This window comes from Magnolia sinica, chromosome 13 (assembly GCF_029962835.1).
Source record: "Magnolia sinica isolate HGM2019 chromosome 13, MsV1, whole genome shotgun sequence".
Taxonomy (NCBI): domain Eukaryota; kingdom Viridiplantae; phylum Streptophyta; class Magnoliopsida; order Magnoliales; family Magnoliaceae; genus Magnolia; species Magnolia sinica.
The window spans coordinates 58,371,565-58,398,223 of NC_080585.1; the positions used below are offsets into that span (position 1 = coordinate 58,371,565).

General features: G+C 43.2%; 1 protein-coding gene across 3 annotated transcripts in view; it reads right to left on the reverse strand.

Moving 5' to 3' along the window:
- LOC131223776 (ABC transporter B family member 25, mitochondrial-like) overlaps window positions 1-16,754 on the reverse strand; it is a 147,938-nt gene extending 131,184 nt beyond the window's left edge. Inside the window, exon 1 of one of the 3 annotated variants that reach the window (XM_058219273.1) lies at window positions 16,117-16,750. In XM_058219273.1, coding sequence (XP_058075256.1) covers window positions 16,117-16,467 — 351 coding nt within the window. In that variant the 5' untranslated portion in view covers window positions 16,468-16,750. Of the gene's footprint in view, window positions 1-16,116 lie in introns of all 3 variants that reach the window. The other 2 variants (XM_058219274.1, XM_058219275.1) reach the window with 2 other exon arrangements.
- Window positions 16,755-26,659: the final 9,905 nt, after the last annotated feature.

The following is a 26,659-nucleotide window of genomic DNA, read 5'->3' on the forward strand; positions in this document are numbered from 1 at the left end:
CCGTTCATGGAAAAATTCCTAGTGGTGTACTTTAACGATATTCTTATTTATAGTACCACTAAGGAATCACACCTTGAACATTTAAAGAAGGTCTGTAGTGTCCTTAGGAAGGAAAAGGTGTACGCTAATCTTAAGAAATGTGCATTCATGTCTAACCAAGTTGTGTTCTTAGGATTTATAGTGTCATATGAAGGGATGCGGGCAGACCCTGAAAAAGTCAACATTCATGAGGTGCGAAGTTTTCAAGGCCTAGCAACTTTTTATCGTCGGTTCATTAGGGGTTTTAGCACGATCATGGCTCCCATTACCGAGTGCATGAAAAAGGGAGAGTTCGTGTGGTCTAAAGTCGCCGTCAAGGCTTTTAAAGAAATTAAGGGCAAGATGGTGGAAGCTCCTGTCATGCGTCTACCTGACTTTTCTAAAGTCTTTGTAGTAGGGTGCGATGCGTCTGGTGTCGGTATAGGTGGAGTGTTGAGTCAAGAAGGACACCCAGTGGCCTATTTCAGTGAAAATTTGAATGAGGCAAAACAAAAATACTCCACTTACGACAAAGAATTGTATGCGGTAGTGCAATCCCTGAGACATTGGCGACACTACCTCCTACCGCAAGAATTCGTTTTATTTTCTGACCATGAGGCTTTGAGATATTTGCATTCTCAGAAAAAACTCAACCCAAGGTATGCCAAGTGGGTAGCATTTCTTCAGGAATATTCGTTTGTTTTGAAACATAAGGCCGGGGTTGAAAACAAACCAGCGGATGCCCTTAGTAGGAGAGTGGCGTTGCTCAACTCCTTGAGTGTAGAGGTAGTCGGATTTGAGCAACTGAAAGATGAATACCCCATATGTCCTGATTTTGGGGGTACTTACGCGTCGCTCTCTAGTGACCAGCATATTATGGGTGAATATGTTCTTAAAGATGGCTTTCTTTTCAAGGGAGACAGACTTTGTATTCCCCGTATGTCCCTTCGTGAATTCCTCATCTGGGAGCTTCATTCAGGAGGGATAGCTGGCTATTTTGGTCGTGATAAGACCATTGCCCTCGTGGAAGATCGTTTCTATTGGCCAAGCCTCAAGCGAGACGTAGCCAAAGTTTTAGGGCAGTGTCGAACATGTCAGCTGGCAAAGCAAAGAAAGCAAAATACCGGGCTGTACACGCCATTGCCAGTGCCACATGCTCCATGGCAGGACATTAGTATGGACTTCGTGCTCGGGCTTCCCAAGACTATAAAAAAGCACGATTCCGTTTTTGTCGTTGTGGACTGTTTTTCTAAAATGGCGCATTTCCTCCCATGTTCGAAGACGTCAGATGTGTCTCATGTTGCTCGTACCTTTTTTGATGGTGTGGTGCGTCTCCATGGGTTACCTAAAATCATAGTGTTTGATCGTGATGTTCGATTTACTAGCTATTTTTGGAAGACACTGTGGCACATTATGGGAACTCGTTTGCAATTTTCTACTGCTTACCACCCACAAACAGATGGTCAAACTGAAGTGGTAAACCGTAGCCTTGGAAATCTTCTACGTTGTCTAGTGGGTGAACATGTTAAGACTTGGGACCTAATTTTACCAACTGCTGAACTTGCTTATAATGGGTCAGTTAATAGATCTACAGGGTTGAGTCCTTTTGAAATTGTAAGTGGTTATAAACCTAGAATGCCCATAGATCTCTTACCTATGTCTGTTACCCAAAGGTCTTCTGAGTCAGCCTATGCATTCGCACGCCATATTCATGATTTGCATACACATATTAGACAGCGGTTAAATAAGAGCAATGATGATTATAAAGTTTCAGCTGATTCTCATCGTAGAGTGCAAGAATTTCAAGAAGGAGACTATGTAATGGTGCGAATAAGGCCAGAGCGATTCTCTCAAGGATCAGCAAAGAAATTACAAGCGCGTAGTGCTGGACCATTCAAGATATTACAAAAGGTTGGGTCCAACGCGTATCCGGTTGACCTTCCATCTGAAATGAGCATTAATCCAACTTTTAATGTGGAAGATCTAGTCCGTGCCCATACTCCCACTGTTGATACATCGTCCCTTTCATGGCCTTTTTCTGAGTTTGCTACCCAACCCCTTCCACCCCCTCCTCCACCCATTACCCATAAAGAAGCAATTGAGGAAATCTTGGATGACGAGATAGTATCCACGAGAGATGGGGGTTTCCAAAGGTATCTTGTCAGGTGGAAAAACAAACCATCGTCTGAATCTACGTAGCTGTCGGGCGACGCATTGCAGGGTATTGATCCAGATCTACTTGAGCGCTACAAAAGTTTCAACTCGTCGGGGTCGAGTTTTTCTCACCCGAGGGGAATTGATGGGGACACAGGTGCATTCAAGGTGTACCAACGAAGAAAGCACCAACCACAAGTGCCGTCCTTGTGGATAGGCGAATATTGAGGAGTTGAAGACCTTTCACATGTGATTGGACATATAGAAGACCCCACTTAGGGAAGACACATGTGAAGGAAGATTGGAGAAAGAAGACCGAGCGCCCAAACTTTCCCATACTTATGTTATTTGCACGTTTTTTAACTTAGTTAGGGGTCTTTTAGTAATCTTATATCTTTATTTGCTTATCCTAGGGGTATTTTAGTAATTTTATGTCTTTATTTGCTTATTTAAGTGGGGTAAAGCCCTAAACACGAATTTCAACTATTGATTAATAAAAAGCAAACCCTTTGGTTGCCTCCTTCCTCTCTTCTCTCTAATGGTGCTTCTTCTCTCCCCTTGATCTTCTTCTTCTAATTTCTTCTTGTGCCCCTCTAACTTCCTCAAGGTAATAACTTTCTTCTTTCTATTTTTCAGTTTTGGCTAAGTCTTCTTCGATCAAAATCTTGAGAACCGATCTAAACCCTAAATCCCCAAATTCTCAAATCCCTAATCCGAGAAACTTCTTGGTTCTTCGGACTAGTGATCTTCATTGATCGATTGGGTGTGACCATGCAAGATCGGGAGGTCTCATCCCTCACCGGATCCAACCTAAGTAGTAATTGAATTCCATACTCCATGGTTGTAGTGATGGCCCACTCCATTGCATGTTTCCTTTATGATTTTCTCAGTTATGATGATTACTGTTAGAATTTTAGATCATTTATTCCTTTTATTTCTGCTGTTTAATTATCTCCATGAGCATGCATCATAATTAGGGCTGTCCTGCGTCAATATCCCTTCTGTACGTTAGCATGTCCCAAGAAAACACATCTTACAGATTATTGAGGACCTAACTTATCCATAAATGACCCTAATACTTGGACAAAACAAACACATCCAGGGATTATTTTGGAGATGCGGAGCGCAAGGAGAGACGACGCTCTGACTGTAGAACCAAGATCATCGGTAGGAAAAGGGGCGGCTAGAAGAGGAAGATCTACGGATGGAGTGACAGCTCCAATTGATGGTGATGAAGATAATGCTGATTCGGACGATCTGGGGAACAAGGAATGGAAAATCGTTACGAATAGAAAACAAAGTCAAAACCCCTCAAGCTCTACGGGAAGGAAGAGGAACTCACGGGAAGGAAGAGGAACTCATATCCAACCCTCTTTGTCAGAGGATACCCAGCAGGATGGTTCCCCATCAATATTTCGAGGGTTTTCGGGCGAGCAGGTGCGGTAATGGATGTGGTTATGCCAAGAGATCGAAGCAACGAAGCCTACCAAGGCTTTGCCCTAGTTCGTATGAGCTTGGAAACGGAGTTGGCTAGGGCTGTTGAAATGCTACACAAAGTGAAATTCGGGGGGATTCCGATGCTAGTCCAGCTGGCCAGGTTTGGGCCTAACTATAGAGACCAATTGAAGAAGGTTTCTTCCTCGAAATCTCACAAGGATCATAATAATATCCCCACCCAAACAAAGAGATAGGATGGTCACTCTTTCAGAGATGTCCTTCTTCATAATGTCTCAACCTCTAGAGAGATACCTAATAAACCTCTCAGATTAGATATGGAAACCAATGTCCCGCCCGGGCCAGACCGTGAGGAACCACAAGAAGTTCATTCAGAACCCAGCCTCTCTGTCAGTCAGGAGAGCTTGAATCGAGCTAGAGCAAACCTGGCGGTGACAGTGGTCATCATAACGAAAGAAGGAGCCACATTATCGCAAGTCAGGGAGTGGATCAAAGACTGTACTGGGTTCCATCCAGGTAACTACACCATTAAACCATTGGGTTACAACAATCTCTGGGTCAAGGTGTGTCCTGGCCTCAATCATGAGATGTTAACAATGGCGGGCCATCTCCATTCATACGGCCCGGTTGTTAAGGTTATGTCGTGGGAAGAATACTCCATCTTTGGGATGGAAAATATATGGGTTCTCATCTGGGACATTCCCCTGGAATGTTGGTTTGACGAATTTTTCATCTCGGAAGCTTCCTGCCTTGGTTTCTAGCTCGAAATGGACTCCAAAACGAAGCTAGGCGAGGCATTGGGAGTCATTAGAGCTCGGGTACGAAGGAAGAAGGGGATTCTATTGCCTTCTCACTTGCTGGTGAAAGTTAATAATCGGCAGATCAAGCTCCTGGTGCAACAGGAGATGCCTGGAGTTGTCTACCCCAGGTGGGGTGACCTTTGGAGAGCTAAGGAACTCGGTATTCCGACTCCGGAACCTAGGCCGAAGAAGATGGCAAGTGATGGTGTACACCCTCCATGCTCTAGCGGAGTGTCGTTCGAGTGCTCTGACAACACCTATGCCGCCATCGGAGAACGCGCATGCACCCAGCACGACGGGGGGGTAAGTGGCATGATCGCAGAAGCTTTGTCGTCGCTTCTTGACGACATCATTCCTCGATTCAAGGAAAAGCAAACGTGGGCGTCGGAGAAGAGGACACATGGTTCGCATGTAATAATGGCGTCTCGAACGAAGGGCACCCCCATTGCGAGTTCGGCGGTGGCGAGTACGTGTGCAGCGCAGATTCAGCCACGTCAGTAATCGATACAGCAGTTCCCAAGGCGCCCTACCAAAGAAGACGCTACCTCGCTGAGATCTAGACATGTGGCTACCCGTCGTATTGAGGAAGAATCCAGCTCCCTACACGTGGCCCCTACATCGTCCAGCCCTCGGTTAACCTCACTTATTGATATCGGGTCCACTGAATTGGATCTATATTCGACCCGAACCCGTCGCTCCCCAAATACCTTTAATCCATTATCAGCACCCGAACCCGAGACCCTATACACCATTCCCATCCCCAAAACAGTTCCCCCGTCCTGTTCACTTGTTGTTCCCACGTCTCCTCCACTTCCCATACTCGCCCATCTTCACAGACCAGCCTCCCCCTCGGTGAAGTGGCAGATTGCGCAACAATCTTTGTCATCCATTATCGCCAGGATTCAATCCCCTTCATCCATGGGCGAAGATATCTCCAGAGGTGAAGAATCAGACAGCCGATTCTCCGAATCCCATCCTTCCCTACCCACTTCTCCAATCACCTCCATACCTACTTCTTGGGACTGGGCTGATCTGGGCCCCATCACCCTTTTCCATGAAGACATCCCTGGGGACGTGATTGAAGCAGAGCCTCTGCAGATCCGTGCAGATTATCCTCAGCACCAACAGGAAGCCAATGTTACGACTTCAAGTCAAGATAAAAAACAAAGAGGAATTGTTCACCTCGATCGAAAACAAGAAATGGATCAGAGACACGGTTGGTCACGTTGGAAGATCTTTGGGGCTATCGTTTGGGGATAGAGCAGAGGACTACATCGCTCTATTTCAATGCATCGAAAATAGAGTAAGGCCCCTCCCAGAACCCAGAACTCCTACCAAACATTTTCCCAGATCCATCAGCAATCGGGAGCTCCAAAGCCTTCAACCGAGCCCAGGTCTATTATCAGTGTCCAGCGCTAGGCAAGGAAGAAAGGGGATCCAGGGAAGCTCCGTGCCTTAATGAGAATCATCTCCTAGAATGTGAGGGGGGTGGGTTCCAAACAGAAAAGGTGTCTGATCAAGGAATCCATTGGTAGGAAAGACCCGGACGTCATCTGCCTTCAGGAAACCAAAGTCCCTCTGTTCAAAGACGGACTTTTGGCCTCCCTTTGGAAAGCTGAGGATGCTAAGCGAGTTACTCTAGATGCTTCAGGGACCTCGAGAGGCATTCTAATTGCATGGAAATCATCTAAATGGGATCTCCAATCCTCTGTGATTGGGACCTTTTCAGCGTCAGTAACCTTGCAAGATAAGTTTTCTAACTTCTACTGCCTCATCTCTACTGTTTATGGTCCTAATGTGGATTCTAACATATCAGATTTCTGGAATGAACTGACTAGTACAAGATAGTCTTTCACAGGTCCATGTTGCTTTGTTGGAGATTTCAACGTGGTTAGATTTGCAGTGGAACATTCTCGTAGGAGAAGAGTTTCCCCGGCCATGGAGGCCTTCTCCGAGTGGATCCAATCCCAGGAGTTGGTCGATCTTCCATTGTCAGGGGAGAAATTTACCTGGTCTAATGGGCGCAGAAATCCAATTCAATCCAGATTGGACAGATTTCTCTTGTCCACTGAGTAGCTGGAGGCATTCCCTTCGGTGGCACAACTGGCTCTCCCCAGAACTACCTCGGACCATTGCCCGATCCTGCTATTGATGGAAGAAGATAATTGGGGTCCCAAACCCTTCAAATTCAGCTCATCCTGGCTCAAGATCAAAGAATTCCACCAAAAGATAGAGCAGTGGTGGCCCGCTTTTCAGGTCGAAGGATTTGCTAGCCACAAGCTTCTGTGCAAACTTAGACTTCTCAAGGATAAGCTGAAGGAATGGAAGAAAGGAGAGCTCCGCAAGAGAGAGGCTGATATGGAAGCCTTATTCATTGAACTCCAACGGATTGATTCTGAAGCAGAAGGAAATTCCATGTCCCCAGAAGTTTTGGGCAGGCACATCCACATCATCCAATCTATTTCGACCAAGGCCCTGGAAGATGAAGTGTCCTGGAAGCTGAAATCAAGGGCCAGATGGATATCCGAGGGGGATAAAAACACCAGATACTTCCATAGCATAGCCAATATGTGCGCCCGAGCTAAAGCCATTTTCAATATCAATGTTGATGGAAATCGTATCGAGGATAAACAGGAGATATCAGAGCAAGTTGTCCTTCATTTCAAATCCCTTCTGTCTTCTGAAGAGTGGATCAAACCCCGTCTAAATGGCATTCAATTCAACTCTATCGAAGGATTGGAGGTGGATCTCCTGGAGGCTCCGCTTACAGAAGAAGAGACAAAAGCGACCATCACTTCGTTGGGAGGAGACAACTCTCCCAGTCCTGATGCATACACCCCATGGTATTCTTCCAAACATTCTGGGAAACCATTCGCGAAGATGTCATGGATTTCCTGCACGAATTCCATAACAGGGGTAGATTATCTAAAGGAATAGGTGCATCATTCATTGCTCTAATTCCTAAGGTACCACGTGCGAGCTCCTTCTCGGAGTTCAGACCCATCAGCCTGATCGGGGGCCCATACAAAATCCTTGCTAAAATCCTGTAGACCAGATTATCTAAAGTTATGGGGAAGCTTATATCGAAGTATCAAAACGCATTAATCCGGGGCAGGCAGATAGTGGACTGTGCACTTATTACTAATGAATGCCTCCATTCATGTCAGCAATCTGGGATGAAGAGCATTTTCTGCAAGCTGGATATCGAAAAGGCCTACGACCATGTGGATTGGAGATTTCTTCAATACATGATGTTCCGAATGGGTTTTGGGGAAAGATGGAGACGGTGGATTAAAGCGTGTATAGGTTCGGCTCATTTTTCAATCCTTCTCAACGGCACCCCAAAAGGGTTCTTTAACAGCTCGAGGGGCATTCGTCAAGGTGACCCCCTGTCCCCTCTCCTTTTCCTGTTGATGGCCGAGGCTCTTTCGCAAATGCTGCTAAGAGGCCAGGCTGAAGGAATTCTCAAAGGGATTGAGATGCCAGGAGTATCCCCCTCGATTTCCCAAATCCAGTTCGTCGATGATATACTCATCCTTTCCGAAGTAGACCCGATTCTCATTGATTATCTGCGCACGACTTTACGATGCTTCGAGGCAGTGTCTAGTTTGAGAATCAATCTGGCAAAATCAAAACTTTTCGGTGTCAACTTATCGGAAACAGATTTATCCAGCTATGCTCTATCCCTCGGTTGCTCGTCCGCTTCTTTCCCATCCACTTTTGTTGGGCTCCCCCTCGGCATCGGCCCTCCTCCAAAGTCGTCATGGGACAAAATTGTTGACAAATTTCAGAAGTACCTCGCTAGATGGAAGTGTCAGTATTTATCGTTGGGAGGCCGTCTTACTCACATTAAGGCAGCCCTCTCAAATATGCCCATATACTACATGTCTCTGTTTAGATGTCCTTTGTCGGTTCGTCAACGTATGAACAAACTCAGATGAGACTTTCTGTAGTGCGGGAAGAATAACCAGAAGAAGCTGCATCTTCTCGACTGGCAAGAGGTCTGCAAACATTTCCAGGAGGGGGGTGCCAGCATTAAAAATCTGAAAATAATGAACCAGGCTCTTCTCGGCAAGTGGACATGGAGATTAGGTACTGAGAGAGGTGCTCTCTGGAATTCTCTCGTTAAAGGTAAGTATGGCACTTCTTCTGGTGGATGGTGGACTAAAGACTCCTCCGCTTATAGAGCTCATACATTTGGAAAGGGATTTTGCAGTCTAAGGAAGCAGTGATTAAGAACATCAGCTTTGAGCTTGGCAATGGCAAACCCATTCGTTTTTGGGAAGATCAGTGGATAGGTGAGGAGCTGGTGAAAGTTACATTCCCGAATATGTACCGTCTGACCCTAGATAAGAAAATCTCTGTTGCTAGCTGTTATACTTCTTCTGATGCCAACATCGTGAGGGAGGTGAAGTGTATCAGAAACCTTCATGAGTGGGAGGTTACTGAATTCGTGGAACACCTAGATTGCATTTCTAAAGCGTTGTCCGACCAAGCCACGATAGATAAACTCATCTGGACTCGAGATAAATCCAATATGTTCTTAGTGAAATCCTTCTATTCATACCTATCCCCTCCTCCCAATCCAGCAGGACCCTCATCCCCTTTCCTATGGAAGTATCCAGCTCCCCCTAAATATATCTGCTTTGGCTGGTTGGCTGCAAAAAATCGGATTCTTACTGTCGATAACCTAAAAAAGAGGGGTATGCAACTAGTCAATATTTGCCTATGTTGCATGAAAGAAGAAGAAACAATTGATCATCTCTTGGTTCATTGTCCGTTTATTGCCCAGATTTGGTCGGAATTCTCTAAGCGTTTCAATATTAGTTGGAGTATCCCGCACTCCTCCTCTAAACTGCTGGCGTCTTGGCACGGGATCAAGTTGGGGAAAGATAAAACTCGGATCTGGAGAATGGCGATTCTAGCTATATGGTGGTCAATCTGGGAGGAAAGGAACAAAAGATGCTTCAATGATAAGAAATCCCCAGTTCAAGCTGTGTGCTCTAGGGCTAAAAATCTTATCATAGAATGGGTGGCAAATGTAAATGGCCTTAAGGACTACGATCTCGTATTCCTAGGCCCCTAGTGCTTTCTGCTAACTCATCAGATCCTTTTCTTGTATTTTCTTTCTTATTAATATATCCCCGTTATCTTTAAAATTAAGAAAAAAAAAAACACATCCAAGTTTTCAGAGGGACAATAAAAACTGCAAATTGGGTTTACAATTTTAGAGGACAATAATTTCCAAGTAATGGGGATGGCATCCTATTGATCATGTTGGCGGCAGGGATAACTACCTTATAGCAATAGACCTTTGGAACCCTCATCCCAATTAAAATGGTAGCTAGTTACCTCTACGAGATGACAATTGATTTGATTACATCCCTTCGATTATAAGAAAGTATTATAGGAGATGGTTTGGGTTCGAGTGATAAAAAAAATAAAAAATCATGGTTGTGGGGTCTGGTCAACAAGACCACCATTGAGGGGAAACGGTCACTACCATCAAACTATATGGGAGGAACTACTTAGGATGGTCTCAGTTAGCCAAGATGTTCATTGGCAGTAGGAGGAAGATGGGTTGTATTACCGATAGTAATCCAGCCACAGATGACCTGCCATGACAATTGGGAAAGCCACAACCCGATGGTAATGTCAAGGCTTCTTCATTCCACACACACACAAGAGTACATATCCTACAGCTCCTACAGATACCAAGGAAGTCCATTGACAAAATCAATACTAGCTAATGGAGTAAAGTGATTTCTAAAAAATAGGGTAAAATCAGCTATCCTTTATTCTCTATCTTCCTAGCCTTAGCAACATTACATGATAATTTTCTATAGGTTAACAAAATAAGGTGATACATCACGATCCTCAATAAGGTCTTTATTTTAATTTCAGAAGTACGCAATGGTTAATGCAAATAGGAACCAGATGCTCATAGAATCATACTTTACAACTTGGCAAACTTATCATTAAGAATAGCACAAGCCAGCCGATCAAGAAATTAACTTAATAAGGTTTGGACACAAGCAAGCATATTGGTTATCTAAACAAATTCAGGAAAGCATCATCATCTTAGCCTTCTCCCAGTAAAGTGTATGGCATATATACCAGTTTGACAAATATTGTTGAGATTTTGAAATCTCATGATAATTGCACAAAAATTTTAGAAACAATTTTTTTTAAGGTGACGCGTTTTATTAAAGAAGAAAAAAGGAATAGCAAGGCATCAAAAAAGAAATTTATTTAAGAAAAAGAAAAAGAAAGAAAGAAAGAAAGAAAGAAAGAAAAAAGCAAAGAAAATGAAACCTTAGAAACAATTTTTTCATGAGATAATCAAAATATTGGCAAATTTTACAATATTGCGTTTCTTTTTTATCATGAAATTATCGCAATTTTTTTAGTAACGAAAACCTTTTAAACAGCACATGAGGTGAACCATTGCCAATCCGAACCGCTCATTCATTCATGCAACTAGGAGAAAGCCATGATGCAAAAATCATGCCAATCAGGTAATCCTAAGCTTCCGATCAATAGCATGAAAATGGACAGCCAAGATTGACTAGAGAAACAAAATAGGTCCAACCATCATCTTGAAACATCTAATAGATAGATCCATTTTCTATTTCTTATGATTCTAAAGTACTACTTTGATTTGATTATTCTAACCAAGTGATTTATGGCTCATTAACAATAGACAGTTGTAATAAATTGGCCCCATTCAAAGGGTTCGGATCATCCAATCAGTATGATTCTTGCACCATGTCTTGCTCCTAGTTGTACAAATGAATAAATGGTTCAAATCGACAATAGGTCAATCCATGTGCTGTTCAAAAGGTTTAGGGATGTTGAAGGTAGGGACGTTAGCAAACCCATACTTAAACATTTTAAATTATTTATTATTTTATAATAATACTTTAATTTTTATTTTTATTTGAAAGGTTATTTTTAAATATTTTATTTTTGACGAGATTTCCCGATAATATCGTGAGAAAACCTCAAAATCTGAGAAACTCCCAAGAAATTTCTTGGCGAAGAAATTGCCACGAACAAGATTTGTCCCTATGATATATATCCCTGAAATATCTACAAATAATAATTGCAACCAAACTATGGATGTGAATGTGCATGTACATATAATATATTTACGGAGGCATATTATTACTTCTTAGAACCTTTGGCAAGTTCCAAAGCCCAATAAAAGAAGGTTGATTGATAGTTACCGCCCTTCAAAAAAAATTACCAATCTAACATTTAAAAGATAGCCCCAAATTACCCTATAATATGACAACAAATTGTTAAGAGAAAGCCTAAGATGACGATGATGATTTTGTAAGTTGGTGATCGCAAGTACATTTACCATAAATATACATAAATGTAAGTAGGCTGTACACGAGCAGAGTTAGCTCGGTAACTCACTCGACTCGACTCGAAAAAGCTCGATTCGACTCAGTTCGAAACTGAGTTTGAGCCGAGTCGAACTGATTTTTTGAGCTCCAAAAAATTTCAAACCAAGTTCGAGCTCAACTCGACTCGAATTGAACTCGGATCGATTCAGTTCGATGACTCGATTACTTTGATATTGTTGTTGCTCACCAAGTGTTTGATGAAATGACTCAACGAAGTGTGGCTTGTGGCAAGGAAGGTACGTATATGAAATAAATACCTTTATTTTTTTGATTTTTATGTTGTTTACAAGGTGCTTGATGAAATACTTGTAAATCTACTACTGCTGTTTTACATATAGCGAGATTTTGAAAGTGCAGTTCAAGCGTTTGTGAAAATGTTGCACGGGCGAACTCGGCTCAATCTTGGCTCGAACTCAGCTCGAACTAGCCCGAGCTGTTGACCGAACCGAGCTGAGCTGGCCAGTCAGGCTCGAGGACCGAGCCGAGCCAAGTCCGAGCTGAGGTCAGCAAGTGGCCGAGCCGAGCCGAGCCGAGTCAAGCTATGCCAAGCTCGACTTGGATCGACTCGTGTACACCTCTAAATGTAAGTTTGCATGGGATGAATGCATGCATATGGATCAGTACATACATGATGTAAATATGTATATAAACATGCATACATAAGCATTTATGCATCTTTCCATGAAAATGATACTAAAAGGATTTCAGTTCCAACTTTCTCAGAGATTGGGAGGGTGTCATGCACAGCAACACTAGGCATGACCAGATTGTACACCAATTGAAAGGTCCTAGAGATATTTAGGGAACCCAGGTAAGTGTGCAGAGAGGGGGGCATGAGATAATCCATTTGCTTATCCAATTTGGCTATGGAGAATGCTTGTGAGGCTAAGGCCAAAGCTCTCAGGGAAATCTTGATGATCTTCTCTAAGAAGTTAGTGAGGGCAGCGATCATGGAAGGTGAATCTAAAAGTGTCATATCGTGGGCATCCTCACCAAACTCTAAGCCTTAGTGATGCAGCTAGACCTTCCAATCAAGTCCCTTCAAGGATCCAAATTAACTGATCAAGCCATCCAATTGTCAAGATTGGATGTTAGGCCCATCCAACCATTCATCAAGGAGAACTAGATCACATCAAGGGTCTAGATTGAGTCAATTGATGATCTTGACCAGGTCAAGAGCCCTGATATATGAGATCAATGATCGGACGGGACTGGCCCACAAATCTAACTGTATGGCTCACCTTATGATCCGGTTTACTAGGAATCCCACAAGTCCAATCTGGTGATTTTAGGGATTAATATACCAACCGTACAAGATGATTTAGGCATTTTTGGCAAACTGTACGGGCTACTAGATCTATGTAGTTGTTTACAAATTCATAAATTTTTGTAGTTGTACGTCACTCGATTTCTATTTAGTTTCCATTCCCTTTCCTCTTCTATTTCAACTTTAAGAAGTTATTTAGGTTAAAATGGGAAGCCCAAATTGTGTGGACCTAGGCTTCAAGCCTTAGCTTTTTGCAATTGAAAAGGAATTGTAAGGGCCAAACATACAAAGCCTATATGCGGAAATATATGGATGATTTATAAATGAGATTGAATGAAATTGATCCCGTTTGTTTTCATACGATGCGAAATTTTATCTAGAGGTGACTCTTCTAGCTCCCTATGGCGAGACTCTTTAGGGCGGGTATGGTTGCGAATTAGGAATTCCTTGAATCCCGGAACTATGACTTCTTGGAAGTTCCAACTCCTGGAATCACAGTTTTGTTCTTTGGCTGACCTAGAACTTTGTTCCTAGAATTGAATTGATCTGCACGCATTTAATTGTAAATCATTACACAACTACATAGGCACTCATGACATAAAGCTTTGTCAACAATGCTAGACCACATGCATGTGGGGCTGCACCATCCACACAAATTCCAATATGCCAAGATGTGAAAAATCCAATGGTTTGATCAGGTGGGCCACACGGTGTTAGATTCACTTTCTTGAGAGTGAGTAACCAGCCTAAAATTGAGATTTACATTTATTTGGATCCATATTTGAAACAGAAACAATTGCAATAAAATCAAGAGGGCTACTTTTCACTTGAAGAAATGTTGTGACCATTCACTTCAACTTTTTTTTATTTTATTTTTTTAAGATAACAAAATTTATTAATGAGCCTGCCAAAAGACAGGAAAAGAATACAGCGGAAATTAGGCCTTATCAACAGAAAAAGCAGCAGCCATAGCTGATAAAGCATTAGGGGCCCATCCCTTTACAAGATCTAAGATTATCCTAATCACCCCGCAAACCGATGAACTCCAATTTTGAAAACACCACTCATTTCCTTCTTTCCAGATTACCCAAAAACTGCCATTGCAATGAACCTCCGCATGACTTTACTTGCCTTCCCACTCCCTACTCCATGCCAAGCCCCAAGGAGATCCTACACCAATTCCAGCATAACCCATGTGACGTTAGATTATGCAAGAAAAAACTCCTGCACTTCCTGAGCAAAGATAAGGTGTAAAAATAAGTGATTAATAGTCTCTGCATCTTTCATGCACATTAGGCAAATATTCGGAAGAACTAGGGACCTCCGTTGAAGGTTATCGATTGTGAGGATTCTCTTTCGACCAACTAACCATACAAACGCCGCGATACACGGAGGGGCCCCGTAATGCCAATGAAGGAATGGGTGGGAGAGGCCTTGGGAGCCAACAAAACTTGAAATTAACCGGAAGAAAGTCACAACTGAAAAGATCCTAGATTTGTGCCATCTCCTCAAAGAATCCTCCACCAAAGGAGATGGCATCTCGTTCTTGAGAAGATCCAGCAATCTATTCAACTCTGCTGCTTCATCGTCAGACAAACTTCTATGACAAGGAGGGCACCACAATATAACTTCATCATCACTTCAAATTTTTTGCAACTTAATTTATGGAAATCTATATCAATTGTACAACCAAATGTAGCCCGTATTGGTCTCAGTACCATACATGTTTAAGAAAATTCAGAGCATGTCAACAAACCAAATTATGACCTCCCTACAGAATTTCTTTATATTTTCATTTTTTAAGCAATTAAAAGGAAGTGGGATTATATAGTGCCCAGCATGTATTAACAGCATTTTCTTTTTCAATTTGGCTAGAATTCCATATAGGCCGGGTCTACCTTTCTATGATTTAGTGATGTAGGACAATTAACCACTTGCTCTAAAAGCTCGAACTGTTAGAGTATGGCGAATTAATCTCTTTATCTCATTGCCCGGGCCCCACGTCTCATGGGTTAGGCCCTCGGTCGAACCCCCCTCGTGGGCCCTAAATCACATGGGTACCACCTCACACGAGCCACCCGAGTCACACAGGTGGGGCCCGCATCTCACAAGTCACCTGCCTCACACAGGCCGCCCACCCCGAGTGTGCCCCTGCATCTCACAGGCCACCCCACTCGAGCCCGGTGTGAAAATGCTCCCGCATTATTCACCCCCGATGAGGAGTCTCGAATACGAGACCTCCCGCTCTGATACCAATTTGATGTAGGACAATTAACCACTTGCTCTAAAAGCTCGAACTGTTAGAGTATGGCGAATTAATCTCTTTATCTCATTGCCCAGGCCCCACGTCTCATGGGTTAGGCCCTCGGTTGAACCCCCCTCGTGGGCCCCAAATCACATGGGTACCGTTTCACATGAGCAACCCAAGTCACACGGTTGGGGCCCGCATCTCACGAGCCACCTGCCTCACACAGGCCGCCCACCCCAAGTGTGCCCCTGCATCTCACAGGCCACCCCACTCGAGCCCGGTGTGAAAATGCCCCTGCCTTAGTTAGACCATCCATCTTGCAAGTCCCACCATGGATGGCAAATTGACCCAAAAACTCCTCCATCAGACACTTCCATCCATCCGATCAGTGATCTCTCCCATTGCGTATGGACCTTTAACAAGTATTATTTCCATCCGTCCATCTGCAGACTACAATGAACAGCTAAATTTGTCTGATGGGGGAGAATTTGCAACAATTGGCCCATCTGCAGTGGGACCAACAGGATGAATGATCAGGCCACACCTGTACGGGAAGCTGGCCGGAAATAGAACTCCACTAGTTCAGGACAGGCATTACATATTTTCTCCAAACCGATCTTTTCTATTTATACACACCCTTTTTGCCACCTTTGGTACAATAGTGTAGCAAAAAATGGGGTGTACGAATCAAAAACATAGGGTGTAAATATCAACTTGACTTGGCATAATGACTATGAAGGACTGCGTAAATTGACATACTGATTCTTTGGAAGCTCTGCTCCACCTTGACGAAGATGAATCTGAAAGAAACCCATTCAAATGCTCGAAAAAGCTCCATCTTTTTGCTCCACCAATTGGATTGCATGTATGCCTTGCATATCTACCAAACAGTGCATTGCTACTCCTGGATACTTCGATGCTGCTGCCACGAAGAAAATGATCTCTTCTGACAACACTACAACCACTGCTTGGCCCCGCAAAGCGATCAATGCTTGGGGAACGATCGAATAGGTGTGGAAGCTTTGAATTCTGACAGATGCGGCGCACGTTCATCAGTCCACCGCAATTGACGATCTTGTGAGCACTGAAACACCTTGAAGCGGCTATCATACTCGGTTCCGGGAATTTCCGCAGAAGCGTGAGGGTATAAAGGGGGGGGGAGGAAATTGCAGGGAGGTTTGATTCGGATGGGGTCTTTTGGACGGTCAGGATCTTATGAGACTGGTAAAGGTAGTGATTGGGAAGAGATTGAAAGCAGGATCGATGATCAGCATCGATTGAAGGAGGTGATGCGATGGTCCAGAATGGGAAGAAAGGCGATTATTGTAGGCTGGTAAAGAAAGGAGGGAAAAGATAATAGAGAGAGAGAGTGATGGCGGCAGGATCCCTTCTAAGCTCTAAACGAGTAGACTCCTGTGTTTGTTCACCACCAATTCAGAAATTTTAGTAACACAGCCTCGCCAAATGTGGCACTCTATATACGACCATCGGACCATTGATCTTGTGGGGCAAATGATGAATGGATCGTATCTATAAAATGACATTCATCAAGCAATACCAACCATCCAGTTTATGTCTGCCTGATGGATAGTTAAAAGTCGGATATTCCGTGGTAAAATTTTCCAGGAGAATAATCCTTGTAATTTTGGCTTATGCTCCATTAGTGATTTGAACGGTCTGGATTAACTTGAAACTATTCCAGCTGTGGCGTTTAAGACCCACCTCATTTTCAAAATGGTGTGTGGGCTATCATAAAGCAGGTGTGCATAGAGCAAAAACGTCAGTGGATACCCTGGTGTGGGGCCCACCTTGATGTGTACGCCTTCCATCCGAGCTGTCAAAACATGGATATAAGTAAGGCAGATAAATCACGGTGGGCTCCACAGTCAGAATCCACCGAAGCCCTTCCGTGAAAAGAGTGAAACACAGGGATTGCCCGATCACCCAAGATATCGCTGCTGGCACTGTTTCGAGGGCCCACCGTGATGTATGCGTTTTATCCGTACCGTCCGTCTACTTTTCCAGCTCATGTGGATCAGACCATAGGAAATGGTGCAGATAATGATACCCACCATTGAAACCTTTCTACGGCTTACAACGGTGTCTATTTTTCATCCAGTTCGCAGTTTAGATACTAACAAGGTCAGTAGCCAAATCGCTACTGAAGTGAAGTCACCGATGGACCCCACCATGATGTATATGTTGTATCCATGCCGTCCATCTATTTGGAGAGATAATTTTATGGCATGATAAAAATAATGAGATATATATAAAGTTCAAGTGGACCCCACCATAGAAAACAGTGGAGATGGTGACATCCACTGTTCAAAACTTCACCCCACCATAGAAAACAGTGGAGATGGTGATATCCACTGTTCAAAACTTCTCAGAGGCCACGGAAGTTTCCAATCAAGCTTATATTTTTGTTTTCACTTCATCTATCTCTATGTTAACTTATGAATGGGTTGGTTCTAAAAAATACATGGGCCCTATAAATGTTTCAACGGTGGGTGCGACTGATCCCAGGGTTTTCTGTGGTGGGTCCACTTGAACGATAGATCTATCTCGTTCTTTTTCTCATGCTATAACACGTGTATTGAGTAGATAAAGGACGTGGTTTGGCTAATGATGCTGCCAGTAGCCGGGTAGCTACTGGTTGGTGCTGTGAGCCCCACCAACTACGTATGTGTTTTATCCATTAGTTTTATTATTTTTTTATATCCTTTTAAGAGTTGATTTAAAAATGAGGAAGCTCTAAATTTCAAGTAGACCACACCACGTGAAAACAATAGTAATTAAATGTCCAACAATAGTGAGTAAATGTCTACCATTAAAAAACATCCTCAGCCCAGTGTAATATTTATTTGACATCTAACCTGTATGATTAGTTCATGCACACTTGGATGAATAGAAAATCGAATATCAACTTGATCCAAAACCTTTGTACCACCACGAGTTTAACCAACATTGTTTTCCGTGATGTGATCCAATTGAGATTTGGATCTAACTCGATTTTATGTTCATGGTGGAGCCTATGAAGCACCAATCACTAGCCATTGGCTAGTGGCATAGTCACTGGCCAATCTATGTCCCTAACTAGGTGTATTGAGCTTCGGTGTGCCCACCGTGATTTATTTATTTTATCCACGCTGTCCATCTATTTTTACTGGATAATTTTAATATATGAAATCAAAATTGACGCAGGGATGAACGTGATGAGGATAACTACTTTGAATCTACGGAGCTTCTCTGGACTCCTCACAGAGACTTCTCGAATCCACGAGGAAAGAAAGTAGAAAATAGAAATAAATTCTAAGAAATTCGAAATTGATTAATTGATGAATAAAAATGAGTTCACAACCCTTTAAATAGGAGTACCAAGCAATGGGAAAGAAATCAGAATCAAACTACAACTCAAACTCCTAGAATCCGCGACTTACTATAAATAGTAAACTTACTATTTATAGACGGTTGTGATGTCTACTAGTGCGCAAGGTTTTCGGCCAAAAATAGTAAGTGTCCTATTTGGCTTCACCAAACCTTTCTCCTAATTATCCTAAGCTCTTTTCACGTTGGGCGCAACTCCTAAAGCCCAACGGATGAAGAGTTATAATCAAACTAAAACTTACTATTTATAGTAAAAATGAAATTAAAATAGGGAAATGACCGTCGATTCAAGGGTTTTTGCAATTTCGGGCTGCATATGGTTGGCTTCAGTAGCTCGTTCTACCCCAAAATCATATATTTTGCATCAGATAACTCATTCCGGATTGCAAGATACGCCCGATTTAAGGTTCGATGGTCTGGATCATTTCTGTCGTCGACCAGGCCTTTTCTGATCCATCTTGGCCATGTAACTGTCCGCAACCCATTCTACATCAGTTTCCTCCACTTCAAAAGAACTTGTCCTCGAGTTCTCGTCATGCTCTGATTCATAATACTCGGTCAGGTTCGCGACATTGAAAGTCTGTGAGATTGCCATGTCATCTGGAAGATCAACAACATAAGCGTTGTCATTGATCTTTCGGATGATTGGTAACGGTCCAATATTCTTATTTTTCAACTTGTTGTACGTCCCGGTCGGAAATCTCTCTTTGCGCAGATGGACCATAACGCGGTCGCCCACCTCGAACACTTTTTGTCGCCGATGCTTGTCCGCTTGTTCCTTGTACTTCTCGTTCGAGGCATGTAGCTTGGTCTGCACTTCTGCATGGATGCCCATGATCTTGTCTGCCATGTGTTCTGTTGCAATGCTTGTGCCTGGGTGCTTGGGCAGAGGGACCAAGTCAAGTGTGTGACGAGGCACTCGTCCGTAGATAATCTGAAACGGTGATCTCCCTGTCGAGCGGTTCACCATGTTGTTGAATGCAAACTCTGCTTGAGACAAGGCCAAATCCCACTGCTTCGATTTTTCTCCTGGAATACAGTGAAGGAGGTTTCCCAATGTGTGATTCACAACTTCGGTCTGCCCATCAGTCTGTGGGTGGTAAGCACTGCTGAATTAAAGTCGTGTATCGAATCAATTCCATAAAGTCCGCCAAAAGTGGCTAATGAACTTCGTGTCACAATCGAAAGTAATGGTCTTGGGGACCCCGTGTAGTCGTACGACCTCTCTGAAAAATAAATTCGCTACGTGTGTTGCATCGAGGGTCTTCTTGCATGGGATAAAGTGCGTCATCTTGGAGAAACGATCTACCACCACGAACACCGAATCCATGCCGCATTATCTTCGTGGGAGACCAAGCACGAAGTCCATTGATAAATCCTCCCAAGGACCGTTAAGCACAGGTAACGGGGTGTAGAGGCCCGTATTCTGAGATTGCCCTTTGGAGGTCTGACAAACATGGCAACGTTGTACAGCTTTTCCCACATTGCGTACTAATTGTGGCCAGTAATACCGCTCTTCCACAAGATTTGCATCTTCTCTCGCCCCAGGTGTCCACCGAGGCCACCTTCATGTAGCTCCTGAATAATCTGCTCCCTTAGAGAACTTTGGGGGATGCACAATCGATTCCCTTTGAAGAGAAAATCGTCCTGTATATGAAGATCACTGGGGTAACCTTCTTGGCACTTCATCCAAGAATCTTTGAAGTCCTCATTCTCGGCATACAGCTCCTTGAGACAGTTAAAGCCGACCACCTCGTTGCTCATCGTAACAAGTAGTGATGCACGACGGCTAAGTGCATCAGCTACCTTGTTCTGCTGCCCTGACTTGTGCTTCAGAATGAACGTGAATTCCTGTAAAAATGCAACCCATCTAGCATGCACACGATTCACGTTAGTCTGACTATTAATAAACTTTAATGCTTGATGATCAGTGTACAAAATAAACTCTCTTTGAATCAGATAATGCCGCCAATGTCGCAGCGCCTGAACAACTGCGTACAACTCAAGCTCATAAGTCGTCCACTTCTTTCGGGCTTCGCTGAGCTTCTCGCTGTAGAAGGCTACCGGCCTGCCTTCCTGTGATAATACTCTTCCAATTCCGACGTACGAAGCGTCATACTCAATCTCAAACAATTTATCGAAATTAGGAAGCACCAAAACCGGTGTTGTAGACAAACGATGCTAGATCTCATAAAAGCTCTTGTCAGCTTTATCAGTCCACTAGAACGGTCATTTTTTCATGTAATCTGTTATAGGCGCGACTATGGTGCTAAAATCTCGCACAAATCGACGATAGAAAGTCGTCAACCCGTGAAAACTCCTCACCTCATGAATATTTGTCGGGATCAGCCATTCCCTAATAGCTCGCACCTTTTCATCGTCCACACGAATGCCTATGGACGTTACAACAAATCCTAGAAACAACAGGCTGTCAGTTAAAAAACTACACTTCTTCAAGTTGAGGTACAACTTGTTAATTTGTAGGACCTGCAACACCTGCCTGAGATATTTCCTGTGCTCCGCCTCATCATGTCTATATATCAATATGTCATCAAAATATACTACCACAAATCGGCCAATGAACGGTTTTAGAACTTGATTCATCAAATGCATAAAAGTACTTGGTGCGTTCGATAGGCCGAAGGGCATGACCAACCACTCATACAACCCTTCCTTGGTCTTGAATGCCGTTTTTCACTTGTCACTGGGTCGAATACAAATATGATGGTACCCGCTCCTTAGATCTAGTTTAGAGAACACCTTGGCCCCTTCTAACATATCGAGCATGTCGCCCAACCGTGGTATTAGGAACCGATATTTGATGGTAATTTTGTTGATTGTCCGACTGTCGACATACATGCGCCAGCTTCCATCTTTTTTTGGTGTTAATAATGCTGGTACGGTATATGGGCTCATGCTCTCTCTCAAGAGACCCTTACGGATCAATTCCTCCACTTGCCCCTGAAGTATCCCACACTCCTTCGGACTCATCCGATAATGAGGGCGGTTGGGCAGGCTAGCCCCAAGGACGAGGTCTATGTGATGTTGGATGTCCCTCATGGGGGCAATCCATTAGGTAAATCCTCAGGTCAGACTTCTTTGAATTCATTTAGCAACAGTCTTAAACTTGGAGGGATGTTTGAAGGTTCCTCTTCCTCGCCCTTCACCACCACAGCATATACCTCACCGGTTTTCTTGGATTCCTCTATAAAATCTTGAATGGTTAAGAGGGAACTCCCCTCCACTTTAGAGGCTTTAGGGTAGTTCTCTGGTGCCATAGGGGCAAGGATTATTTTTCGACTATCCTTAACGAATACATAAACATTATCTCGTCCGCTATGGGTCGCATCACGGTCCGACTGCCAGGGTTGACCGAGTAACATATGACAAGCTTCCATATCGACCATGTCACAAAGTATTTGATCCTTATAATTTTTGCCAATTAAAAATGAGATGTGCATTGTTTAGTTACCTTGGTCTCATTCACCTTTTTTATCCAGCCTATTGAGTACGGGGAGGGATGTTTCATTGTTGGTAGCCGCAACTTGCCCACCATCACTCTCGAGACGATATTCTCGCTACTACCGCTATTTATAATCACATCACAAACCTTTCCGTTGATGGTGCACCGAGTACGAAATATATTGTATCGTTGTGGATGTAATCCTTTCGTGGGGCATACAGTAATCGCCCCACAACTAGAAATTCGCTACGATCCTCGCCCGTCATTTCATCGCCACCTGCTATTTCTTTAGTGATTTATTCATGTTCATCAAAGCAATGGTCTTCTTTTACGGCCTCATCTTCAGTGCCCCCTTCGTTTATAGTCAAGTGTGCTACGGGACGTTGAGGACAAGTGTTTGATAAGTGGTCTGGTTGGCCATAGCGGTAACAATTATTCGACCTTGACCGAGCATAAGGATTTGGAATCCTACTTGGACCTGCTGTTGTGGGTGCTGCACGTTGAGGTCTGGATGAGCCGCTCCCCATATCACGGTTTGCGGTTGTAGGAAGTTGAGGTACTGGGTCTTTTCCTCGTGGCAGCACTGGATCCTGCGTAGGACCCGTCATGGGGGGTCAAATTGAAGGATATGGACAAGCAGGAGCTCTTACAAGTTATGTTTCTGCCCTACCTGCCAATTGAACTGCTTCATCCACAGTCCCGACTGGGTACATCTGAACTCAGTCCTGAATTGTCGGTCGTAACCCACCTATAAATCGTGCCACCTTCCGTGACTCAGATTCTGACAGATCGTTTCGTGTAGCCAGCCGTTGGAATTCTTCGGTGTAATCTGTGACTGTTAATTTTTTTGTCTGCAATTTTGATATTGGTGGAATAATATCTGCTTATAATCACTGGGGAGAAATCGAGATCGAAGAAGACGTCTCATCCTTGGCCATGATGAGATGGGCGCCTTGTTCTAGCGGGCTCGTGAGAGTTGTAATTGTTCCCATCATGCAAAAGCACCAGATTTTAATTTAAACGCTACCAATTTTACTCTTTTATGATCTGGCACGTCCATGTAATCAAAATATCTCTACACTTCGGCTAGCCAATCGAGAAAATCTTCTATACGTAATAAACCGTTAAAACTAGGAAGTTCAGCCTTACCTCGATAGTCTCTTTCAGCACGATGTAGATGATCACCTCCATGGATTGGTCGTCGAGCAAAACCCTCATTAAGGTCCTCGTCGCTAGAACTTGAATCATCTGGTGTAGCCCTACGGTTTGCCATTGGTAGTGCTCTACGAAAATCGGGGTTACGTCGTACAGCAACCATGGGTGGGGGAGCAATCAAAGGTGGTGGAGCACCGCCTAGGGCTCGGGGCGGGAGTAGCGCATCCGCAAGACGGTCGAGAGTTGCCTGTAGCCCTTGCATGGTCAACTAACTCTCCCGGTGGAAAGCTTCCATTCTTTCCGAAAGATAACGAATCCTTTGATCACGTCCACAGGATTTTGATTCATACCTTCATTGTTTACCATCGGCCCGAGGGAAATCCTCGCTCTAATACCAATTGACGCAGGGATGAACGTGATGAGGATAACTACTCCGAATCCATGGAGCTTCTCTGGACTCCTCACAGAGACTTCTCGAATCCACGAGGAAAGAAAGTAGAAAATAGAAATAAATTCTAAGAAATTCAAAATTGATTAATTGATGAATAAAAACGAGTTCACAACCCTTTAAATAGGAGTACCAAGCAATGGGAAAGAAATCAGAATCAAACTACAACTCAAACTCCTAGAATCCGCGACTTACTATAAATAGTAAACTTACTATTAATAGACGGTCGTGATGTCTACTAGTGCGCAAGGTTTTCGGCCAAAAATAGTGAGTGTCCTATTTGGCTTCACCAAACCGTTCTCCTAATTATTCTAAGCTCTTTTCACGTTGGGCGCAACTCCTGATGAAGAGTTATAATCAAACGAAAACTTACTATTTATAGTAAAAATGAAATTAAAACAGGGAAACGACCATCGATCCAGGGGTTTTTCGCAATTCCAGACTGTGCATGGTTGGCTTCAGTAGCTCGTTCTACCCGAAAATCATATATTTTACGTCAGATAACTCATTCCGGATTGTAAGATACGCCCGATTTAAGGTTCGATGGTCTAGATCACTTCTGTCGTCGACCGGGCCTTTTCTGATCCATCTTGGCCATGTAACTGTCCGTGACCCGCTCTACATCGTTTAAGCATATCCAAAGTTCAAGTAGACCCCACCATAGGAAATATTGTGGATTGAATGCCTATGCTGAAAACTTATCGAGGCCCATGTAAGTTTTGAATCAAGTTGATATTTCTATTTTTATTTCATCCATGTTCGCATGACCTTATAAACATGTTCGATGACAAATAAACATCACTATGGGCCCTAAGAAGGCTTCAATGATTGACATTATTATTCCCATCGTTTCTTACGGTGTGGTCCACTTGAGCTTTGGATGTGCTTCGATTTTGGGCTCATGCCCTAAAATGATGCGAAAACACAAATGAACGGCATGGATAAGACGCATACTTCCATAGAGGTGTACACGAATTGAGCTAGCTCGATTAGCTTGCTCAACTTGACTCGAAAAAGCTTGATTCGACTTGGTTTGAAGCTGAGTTCGAGACGACTCGAGCTGATTTTTTGAGCTCGAAAATGAGCTCGAGCCGAGTTCGAGCTAACCCCAGTTCGACTCAACTCAGATCGAATCGAACTCGGATCGAACCAGTTCGGTGACTCGGTTACTTTAATATTGATGTTGCTCACTAAGTGTTTGATAAAATGACTCAACAAAGTGTGGCTGGTGGTAAGGAAGGAATGTATATGAAACCAATACCATTTTTTCTGGATTTTTATGTTACTTAGAAGGTGTTTGATAAAATAACCGTAAAACCATTGTTATTGTCTTAAATACAATGAGATTTTGAAGGTGCAGTCTAGGTGTTTGTGAAAATGCTACACAGGCGAACTCGGCTCGATCTACACCCCTATACTTCCATGGTGGTCCTAATAGAGTTTACTCGGTAAGTGATCCACTCCCAGTTCATCCTGTTCATAAGGTCACGTAGGCCTGAATGGAGGGAGAACACAAATATCAACTTAATCTAAAACTTTTCTGGCCTCCAAGAAGTTTCCAGGAGTAGGCGTTAATCTCCATTGTTTTTGTGTGGTGTGGTCCACTTGAGCTTTGGATTTGCCTATATTTTGGGCTCATGCCCTAAAATAAGCTGACAAGATGGATAGACAGCGTGGATAAAACACATACAATTGGGTAATGTAGACACCGTACTCAAAATGAGATTAAACTACTCTTTGACTTTTAGCTAGGCTTCGATAAAGACATCTCCGAAAGAAGCATGGCCCATTTTCAAACCATATGAGTTAGGTAGAATTAGCTTTTGGCTAGTTGCAGAAGTAACTAGCGGACTAGATCGACGAATCAAGGGCCCGACCAATCCAATCTTTATCAAACTACATGCCCGTTCTAGAGACTCAAAACGCGCACCACTCTAATAAAATTGTCTCTAATCAATCAAGGCCTTAAAAATTCAGATGAATCAGATAGAAAGGATCATTAAATTAACATGGGAGTGATCAATGGTCCAGATCAATGGATCCAATATCACAATGATCATCGGTCTGTACAAATCAGCCACAAAATGCATTAAATTAGGCCATACACAGAGCTTGATCCAAGTTAATCAATCGGATCCCCATAGCCCATGAAACACAACTATTGGATCTGATCAACCTAAAATTGAGGTAGATGGGGCAAATATCAACCGCACACTACTAGTCCCATAATCCCAAAATTATTTACATGGTAATTAAGGCCTGGAATGACAAAAACCAACAACAGACATTAAATGACCACTTAAATTCTAAAATCATTCACGTAGCAAATGGGGGCCCAAAATGACAAAAACAGATAGGTGGTCTAAATTTCAAAGCTACACCCTCATAGGCATTACACCTTGACATTTTATCCTAACAGCAACTATAAGGGCAACCTATAAGGCTATTGGCGGTCTTTCAAACTGCATATTTTTTCTATATAAACCGCATCACATCGACCATTAAAAGGGCAGAAAAACGAGAATCAAGAGCGGGGAAGAGGATGTGAGGATTAAAACAACACAACATAAAAGCTTTTTTTGGGGTTAGGGGGTGCAGGGTGTGCATGTAGTTTGTGCTCGGGGCTCTAGAGTAGTCGAAGATTCTTGACTTAGCCAAAATTCTACCCAACTCAAGAAACGTCTATTACCAAAGCTGCTAAAAGACGAGTATAGTTGGAATTAGGGATATCACGTTATCCCTTTTGTAGAAAGAGTGTTCAATCAACAAAATCAATCACTATGAAAAGGAGGCAATGCAAGTACCGCAGGGGGGAAACCCCCTCTAGCCAGAGCCCTTTGAAATTGATC